The 9,303-nt window shown below is 39.8% G+C and overlaps 1 protein-coding gene across 1 annotated transcript; it reads left to right on the top strand.

Moving 5' to 3' along the window:
- Positions 1 to 703: 703 nt before the first annotated feature.
- On the top strand, positions 704 to 8,994 carry LOC139738162 (radial spoke head protein 4 homolog A-like). The gene is made up of 13 exons (XM_071648823.1): positions 704 to 901; positions 2,520 to 2,581; positions 2,943 to 3,070; positions 3,266 to 3,364; positions 3,981 to 4,157; positions 4,309 to 4,363; positions 4,879 to 4,992; positions 5,490 to 5,587; positions 6,019 to 6,160; positions 6,744 to 6,853; positions 7,362 to 7,503; positions 7,936 to 8,053; positions 8,766 to 8,994. The coding sequence occupies exons 1-13, from the start codon at positions 711 to 713 to the stop codon at positions 8,992 to 8,994; spliced, it is 1,665 nt and encodes a 554-aa protein (XP_071504924.1). The 5' UTR covers positions 704 to 710.
- Positions 8,995 to 9,303: the final 309 nt, after the last annotated feature.

Raw genomic sequence — 9,303 nt, 5'->3', positions numbered from 1 at the left:
GCTTGTAATAAATATCGTAAATGCACTCAACCGTGAAGTCAGTGGTTGAATTAAAACTGACAGAAAATATACTTTCAGTGGAATTTGTTACCTTTATTTTTCAAATAAAAACTTTTCGTTCAATTTTTATTAATTTGCCGAAATTTAATGTATTTTTAATCATAATATTGATGATTATTTTTTACCTCTAGATAGTATTACTAAAAGCCTAAAATCGTGCCGTTCGCTCGACAGCAAAGTGACGTCGATACGAGGTATTTACCACGGGCATCCCTTAGCAACGACACCGACGAGAGAAGACATACCGTGCACGGAGTTACCCAAGCTCAGGTACAGTACAGGTACAAAAATATGTTTTTATTATGTTTTAGTCGTCACTTTCCAGCAAGTAAGTTTCTACGTAGACATGTAAACAGTTCACTTTATAACTCACTTCGGCATAATCGTGATATTTACTTCCCTGCCTTTGATTGTTTTTCCTTGCAGCATAAACCCTCATTAGCAAGTGTTGCAGAGCGTCTGCAGAGATCGAGACTGCACAGCCAGAAAGTTCTGCTGCTCCATCCAAGAACTCTTCTCTGACGATGAAGTCTCACTGAAAACAGGAGCAACGTGCAAAAAGAACTATCTCTACTCCCCAAAAGAACATTCGTAAGAATATCAGCAAAACTTACTCAACTACTTGTCAGCACTTCGTCTTTTAATTCAGCATGGATGAGCCCCAGAATAATGAGGCAACTCCAAAGGAAGGCACACCAAAGCCACAGACTCCAACAGGAACCCCACAAGCAGCAGTTGCAACTCCTCCAAATATGGCCATGAATCTGACTCCCAAAGAAGAAGCACTCGTGAATGCAAAGTCATACCTGCTGAAGTCTAGCTCCAAATCAAATCTGAACTTGTAAGTTTGTATAAACTTGGCAGTAGAAAATAGGTAATGTTACAATTAGAATGGCCGGTGTTTGCATATCTCAGTGAGTAAATGCTGTGAATAAACACAAACAATCCATTTGAATTCAGGCATCTCCCCATATAACAAAACAAAAAGTCATTGGGACCAGCAGATTTTTGTTCATTGTATATAAATTTTCTTGTCGCTGAACAGTAAGGTAACGTTAGACGGTATATAAAGATGTCTAGATATCTAACGTCAATTACCATAGGGCATAGACGGTCTATATAGACTTACTACTTAGCCAGGACAACTAGGTTTCTAGTCGCCACTTGTGTGTATTTCCTATGCACTCCCGGGTTGGCGAACTAACGATAGGCACTGAATTAGTTCGCCGCCCATAGCGCGCCATGTATTATTAGTGCATGCGTTATACACACACTTCAATGTAGGATGCATTGTGCATCATCGCGTTTGAAAAACTTTGTTAATCTGCCACCAGCTGAAATCCATCTGAAATCAAAAACATTCTCGCATTAAAAATGGTTCTGTCACCTTTTCAGTTCGGGAAACCCACTCACAAGGGGGGCCCCTCCTTATAAGTAACCCGTCCCCCTTATAAGTAACCCCGTCCCCCTTATAAGTAACCCCCGGGGCACCCCTTATAAGGAGTCTCCACGCTTTTTTGCAATGCAACGCGAAAATGAAAGGACTGCGGCAATTCGCTTGATTATGTCCATAAAGCTTCACAAGTTTCCTAGTTACTCACGAAATTTGAGCAAAATCGGTTTGACGCATCATATCTAAAATCATGGATTTAAATGCGATGTCAAACGACCCATGCGAATGCTGAAATGCGAGCGATTACTGGCGTGAGTGTCGCCAGTAATCGCTCGCATTTCAGCATTCGCATGGGTCGTTTGACATCGCATTTAAATCCATGATTTTAGATATGATGCCTCAAACCGATTTTGCTCAAATTTCGTGAGTAACTAGGAAACTTGTGAAGCTTTATGGACATAATCAAGCGAATTGCCGCAGTCCTTTCATTTTCGCGTTGCATTGCAAAAAAGCGTGAAGACTCCTTATAAGGGGTGCCCCGGGGGTTACTTATAAGGGGGACGGGGTTACTTATAAGGGGGACGGGTTACTTATAAGGAGGGACCCCCCTTGTGAGTGGGTTTCCCGAACTGTTTTACATATAGTAAAATACATAAATTGGATTACAATTATTTGTGTTTAGACTAGACCCGATGCTTCCATGATGTTACCTTGGTTAGGACTGCATAGAGTAATATGCTGCCCTTTAGTTTGAATGCATCTAGTCTACTTGAATTGCAATATAGTTATGCTGAAGCTGTCATATGTTTTATTGTTCCTCAGTTTTGTTCAAACTGCAAAAATATCCTGCCAAATTGCAACAAAGAATACATAGAAAATGAAATAGTCTAATTTCTTGTACAATTTGTGCTTTAATGTACAGTTGCATGACATACCTTTGGTAACTTGTAAAAAATACTGTTTAAATGATTTAAAACTTTTGAGAACTAGGCTGTTCTGCAGGAAGATCAATTGGGCTTTGCTATTTTGCATGAAATATGTTTTTCACTATTTTCACTTTCCACAGATATGACCATTTGAGCAGAATTCTCACAAAAGTTCTTGATGAGAGACCAGAAAATGTTGTCGGTGAGTACAATGCACACATTCCAATCTGATCCATTTTATTGTGTTTTTTTTTTTCAAATTGTGTATTATAAGGGAACATTAGTGCATTTGTGATGACTCCGTAGACTCTGGATACAGTATAAACTGTTGTGGGTTTCATACAGTGGGGAGGGGGGGGGGGGGCGATGGGACTGTGATGTTAGGTTATGATGGTTCCTTATTGCAAAGCCGAATAAAGGTTTTGAGAAGGCAAACCCTGTTTTTGCAAAGTTCCACCCTTTCAGTTGAAATGTAAAAGCCACTTATTGCATAAATTGAGATTACATTTGTGCCTTTTCCATGTCTTTGTATGAGTAATTGTGTACATCTTTCCACTGTACAGATATCTTTGAGGACATTAGCAAGGACGTGAAGAAGTCCAAGTTTACTTCAGGCACAGACACAATCCTCGACAAGGTGGACAGGTCAACTGAGGTACAGCTTGCAGAAACACAGAGGGCACTTTTTGAGGTAAACAGACTCCCTTCAAGATTTTCCTGTCTATCATGATAACTTACCACTGAATGTTTCTGTTTTTGTTTTTGTTTTCAAATGATGAGAAATGATTCCTTTCTGTGCATGATTTCAGTGAAACAGCACCGTTTGTAGTTGCCATGTGTAGATGGCTAATGTTTTGCTATTGTATGATTTGTTTTTTGTTTGCAGAGGAACCAGGAGGAGGCAGAACATGAGGGCGGTGAAGAGGAAGTGGAGACTCCCCTGCCAAACCTTCCAGAACTCATGTACTACTTTGACCAGGCAGGAGTATGTAGTCCTTTTGTTCAAAATATGTTTGAAGCAATTAATGTGTCAAAAATTTGAAGATAGTGATTATGGTAGAGAAATTATTAAACAACATAACTTAAATTTAACATTCATTTAGATAGTATGCCAGAGGAACATTACAGTATAGATATAGATAAATACTTTTAACAAAGTGATTTTAACGTTAGATAATGGACCATAAAAATTGTATTTTTGAAGATTATGAATATAAGTCTCAGACATTACAAATTGCTCGCCATCCAATGGTATCAGAAAGTTATAGTACTTCAAAAATATGTGTTGAACTACAGAATGTCTTTGATATTAATTTCAGCAAAAACTATTATGACACTCCTTAACCCCTTGAAGACTAGTCTGAGTATACTCAGGCAGGTGTCCATGGGAAATGCATGATGTAGCAAAATCAGCTCAGCCTCTAGAGGTTAAAGCTTTGAGCTACAAGTGAAAGCTCAGGCATATATGATGTGGCTATTAATGTACCAAATACAAAGCAATTGCAGCACTGATGGTCATGGAGACACTGATGGGATAAGTGTTCCTGTTTGTCATACGGACATTCTTTATCAAAATTCATTACTTACGCTTTGCATCGCAGGTTGGTGTGAGCCGAGAAGAAATGATGAGAATCTACCTGGCACTCAAGCAACTTGTGGATAACTACCCTCTTCAGTCGTGTCGGTACTGGGGAAAGATCTTTGGCACAGAAAAGAACTACATCGTGGCGGAGGTGGAATACAGGGAAGGAGAAGAAGAGGAGGAGGAAGAAGAAGAGGTAGGCAAGCCTTGTTATGGTCATTGGAATAAGCAGCATCATTACATGTACTTCTTGCATCTTAGAATACTGCTTTTTGTTTGAGTTTGAAGTCATATTTTCTTATCACCGTTAACACACTTCTTATAATGCTTTTTTTTTTTCTTTACAGGAGCATGAGGCAGAGGAGCCAGAGGTAGAAAAAGATGAAGAAGAAGGAGAAGGCGGTAAGATCGCACATACTTTTCTTCTGAAATTATGATTTAATGCCATTATAATATAGTTAGAAACACTAGCCAGTGGCCACTATTGTTTTCAACAGCATTTCATGTATACTGGCAATTATATCAACACACCAAATTTTCAACATTCCAGTTTACATAATAAATGAGCTGATGTACGCCTTGGTGAGTGGTGTGAATTTCCCTGTGCAAAGGGGTCCCCATAATTGATAGCTGTGAAGCACTGGACAATCTGAGGGGCAGATTCTTGCCTCAAAGACTGTTTCATTACCATTTCATTTCGTGAGCGTCATTCTGATGTGATGAATCAAAGAGTGTATTTGAAGTAGTTTATGTTTTATGTATTGAATCGTGGTGGTCTCAGCTGATAAAAGTTGCATTTTGCTTTCTCACTACTTAGACAATGCATTACAGTTCCATTAGTTTTGAGAATTTCATGCCACCCTAGTGATTGACAACAGCATATTATCATAATGTGCCGTGTTTAATTGAAATTTCAGAGGAGGCAGAGGAGGATGTTCTTCCCAAGCCAGACTACAAGCCTCCCCCTGTCATCCCAAGGGAGGAGAACCGTACCGGAACCAACAAGAAGACATTCTTCGTCTGCAATGAACGTGAGTCTTTGAGTAGAGAGCATGATTGTGTGTCTTTTTGTAGAAGGTAGTTGTGAGTGGTCTGTGATGTTCTTGAGTATTCTTGACACTGTCTCAGACTCCTGAGGTTGGTGTACTCATAATGTGCAAAGTCAGTGGTAGCTGACTTCAGTGCTATGACAATAATATTTGTGTTACTGCTTGTACCTATCAAAAATGAGGCTAAGTCTTGCCCTCTAAAGCAGCAGACTGCTTTGGTGTTATAAATTCAAGCCACATGTATTGACTGCTTGATGAATCATCTTGAACAATTTTGAAGACATTTTTTTCTTGAAGTGCAATTCATTGTCAGATCTACCCAAATTACTGTTGTTACAAATGTATGCTTAATTCATTGCCAACCAGATGTTACCAGTATTCCTTTCTTGACTCAAATAACAAAATATCTCATCATTAATATGCAGTGGAATTTTGCCAATGTTTATCATTTTCCTGTATTCTATCTCTGTCCTTAACAGCTGGCCAACCCTGGGTCAAGCTTCCCCCAATCACACCTCTACAGGTTGTCACAGCACGACAGATCAAGAAGTTCTTCACTGGGAGATTGGATCAACCGGTAAGAAATGACTTTTTGTACAAAGCTATCAAGATTGTGGAAGCCATGTAGATTAATCATGATGAGATACACATAGGTGCAATTAGCAAACTCAACTGAAGTCTAATTCAAAGCAAACTACCAGTAACTATTGCACTGTTGGTTGGAATCTCTCATCATTTTATTGACACCTAGGTGCATGCACACACTGTCTGACACATGTCAGTGGCTGTGATGTTGATCGTGTGTTTGCAGTCATAGTTTCCATTTCTGTGATGCTGTTGTAGATGTATTATGATTTATCATCATTATCCGTGGTTTATCATCGTCATGTAACTCATAAATGACATTCATAAATTTGACAGTTCAACCCCATGGGACCTTTTGATGTTTCATCACCTACCCTCATGCAATCTGTTGATAACCAGTTTAATTCATTAATTTCTCTGCAGATTGTGAGCTACCCACCCTTCAACGGAACCGAGGCCAACTACCTCAGGGCACAGATTTCCAGGATCTCTGCAGGAACCCAGATCAGCCCACTGGGATTCTACCAGTTTGATGAGGAGGAGGAAGAAGAGGAGGAGGATGGAAGTGAGTAATTTATCGTAGTATCTCATCTTTTCATGCTCATTTGATGATGAAAATACAAGTAAAATTGTGTGTAAGCATGAAATTCTTATCCATACAACTCAGATATTTCTAAATCCAAGTCCTGCATTTGAAACAAATTTCTCAATTTTTACTCTAGGAATAGATAAAAGTTGAATAGAATAAACATCTTACTCAGGAATCGTAAATAAAATGCCTATTCCTCGTGCTCCTGGTGCTGTAATACTTATCATTTGTTTGTTTGTTTTCTGTACTGCGATGTTTTGACACCAAGCGTCCAGTCAACAATGTACATTACCATCCTCTATATCCATTCAGGCTTATAATGTGCATTCCTTTCTTGTGTTGACTGTAAATTAATTAAATGCTTATCTCCTTTGAAAAAAAGGGACACTTTGGAATAAAAGATTCACTCAGGTTTCTCTTACTTGGCTTTTCAGCCAACAATGAGTTTAATTAAATATCAGTCTGCAATAGATATGGGAGAATGAGGGATTTTGTTTAAGAGGTATGCAGCGTAAGGATGATTCATTAACCGTACTGTCATGAATACCATTGTCTCCAGACCGTGATAGCTTCATCGAGAGTCCAGACTTTGAAGGCATCCCTGTCAAGGATCTGGTGGATCCCTCTCTGGCCAACTGGGTCCACCATGTGCAGCACATACTCCCACAGGTATCACATCTCTCAACTCTTCTTCTTTTTGTTTGTATGTTTGTTTGTTTGTTTGTTCTTTCATCTTCTTCACTTGTATATCCTGTACTGTTAAAGAGTACCCTATATCAGTGTAGTAGCATCCTTCTCGCTCTTTATTTCATTATTTTCGCTCATGTGATGTACAAATACGCAAATGTGCACACTATTTGCATCTCCTTGAAAGTTAGGTTAAGACTGTTAGCAGCCCCCTTTTCTTGTCATTTAATCATCAACTTTCAGTGCAAAACTGAGAAAGTGATTTGGTGTTAAGGTCATGTTGCGTAGAATAAGCTCTTCACTGTGTTACTCATAACAAGTGCCATTTTGATGTTGACATTGTCTGAAAGATAGGTGTTTAAGGGAATAACAAATCATTGTCACTTTTGGTTTTAGATGCTTGATTATCCAAAATTGATCTGTAGTAACATAGTAAGAAGTGCATAGAGTGCCGAAGAGTTCATCAATGAGTTGTTTATCTCACACCCAGGGTCGCTGCTCCTGGTTCAACCCAGTCCAGCAGCAGGAAGACGACTTTGAGGATGAAGAGGATGAAGAGGAGAGGGAGGAGCCCGATGAGCCAGAACCAGAGGTTGGACCCCCTCTCCTCACCCCCATCTCAGAGGATGTTGGTGAGTACTTAATAAACTGGAACTAATAGAATCTGCTGTGCAAAGATCTGTTAATCTTTTCATATTGCTGTAAAACGTGTTGAATGTGTGTTTCTAATTTTTGCGGGTGGTTTATTAAAGGATGCAAATATGTAAACTTCTTATGCTGTAGACTTATACATGATGTTTGAATTTATGCTTCCTTAAAGTTTCCTTGTTGATGATCATTCTGTAGAGCTCCAGTGCAATGGTTGTATGTGTGTCTGTGTATGTGGGGGGCAGGGATAGACCTGTGGCAGCCAAGCACCACATGCTATAGTTCTTTCTACACTTGTTGCAATCATTAAGCAATATAGATACTGCCTGTAAAGAAACAACTTATATGTCAAATTTTGCAGATATAGTATCTGAATATATGTGATAAGTATACTTTTCTTTTGTGTGTGTCTGCAGAGATTGAGAACATCTCGCCCTGGAGTGCCCGTCTCTCTTCCACCCTGGTGCCTCAGTATGCCATTGCTGTCATCCAGTCCAACCTGTGGCCTGGTGCCTTTGCCTTTGGAACAGAGAAGTAAGTATTCTCTCTCACCAACAAACTCCGTAGAGTAATGATCATGGTTTCAGAGTGGTGGGTGCCCCTATGCATTGTGTTTAGTGGTTCCTCTTAATAGGTGTGTGAAACTTTGCCATCAGTTTGATACTAATCTGCTGTACTGCATAATATAAATCTTTTTAAAGTCACAGCCAAAAGCACAAACTGACCACACACTGAACAGAACCCTCTCTCTTGCTATTGGCTCGATAATGCCTGTCTCTGGTGAAAATGTGCATTCTCCCCTCTGAGGCTTGTTTTGCAAAGATGTGCATGACTTGCACCATAGATAAACTTTGTAGAGGTTTACCTTGTTATTATAAGCTGCATGGGACCACTGAAATGTCCTTATTACATTTGGTATCTCATTATGTCAGGGATGAAAACGAAAGACTGTCAAAAAAAGGAATCAGTCCTGCAATTTTTTTGTTGTTGTTGCTATATTTGACCTCGATATGAAGATGTTCCACTGTATTGGCCATCCTGAAATATAAGTTAATGATAGTGAAATGTTTTTACCTATTTTTCTGCCTGAGGAATTAGGCTATACATATGCAAATGATTACTTGGTTATCACTAACTTCTGATACACAGCACTATTGAAGGAAGAAAAGTTCCAAACATCATAATAATGCTTTCTAACATTGCATAATCTAATCTCTGAACAATTTTGTGTGTCACTTTTCATCAGGAAATTTGAGAATGTCTACATCGGCTGGGGCCACAAGTACTCGCCTGACAACTACAGCCCCCCACCCCCACCCCCAGTCCAGGAGGAGTTCCCCAGCGGTCCCGAGATCACCGAGGCCGAGGATCCCACCCCTGAGGAGGAAGCTGCACTCAGGGCAGCCCAGCAGGAGGCCATGGAGGCAGCGGAGGAGATGGAGGACGAGGAGGAGGAGGATGGGGAGGATGATTAGATGATGAAGGAGGATGGAAACGCTGTTGTTAATCCACGGGGGGCTTCTGAATAAGATCCTCTTTTCTCACTCTTGGAAGAACCTGACTGTCGGTGAATATGTTCTAAAGCTGAATCAAAGGCCTTCAATTGAAACCAGATGTTGACAGAAGGTGAAATGACTTCCTATGTTATCATTCCATGCAGGAAATTGATTTGACTTTGTTACACGCACTGCCTGAGATGACAGAAACTCTGTGAAAGTGTATGAGATGTCAATACACGTCCTAGCACTCAGATAATATCGCCTCAGCTTTAAATACATTTACAA

Source organism: Diadema antillarum, unplaced genomic scaffold, assembly GCF_040938485.1.
Source record: "Diadema antillarum isolate AM-2024a unplaced genomic scaffold, OU_Dant_1.0 scf00000029, whole genome shotgun sequence".
Taxonomy (NCBI): Eukaryota; Metazoa; Echinodermata; class Echinoidea; order Diadematoida; family Diadematidae; genus Diadema; species Diadema antillarum.
This window is presented reverse-complemented; position numbering and strand designations above follow the sequence as displayed.

Excerpts from the sequence above, each read along its gene's own strand:
- LOC139738162 (XM_071648823.1), top strand. The coding sequence starts at position 711 with ATGGATGAGCCCCAGAATAATGAGGCAACTCCAAAGGAAGGCACACCA. Across the intron at positions 2,582-2,942 it reads GAGACCAGAAAATGTTGTCG|ATATCTTTGAGGACATTAGC; the intron begins GTGAGTACAATG and ends TCCACTGTACAG. Across the intron at positions 5,588-6,018 it reads CTGGGAGATTGGATCAACCG|ATTGTGAGCTACCCACCCTT; the intron begins GTAAGAAATGAC and ends ATTTCTCTGCAG.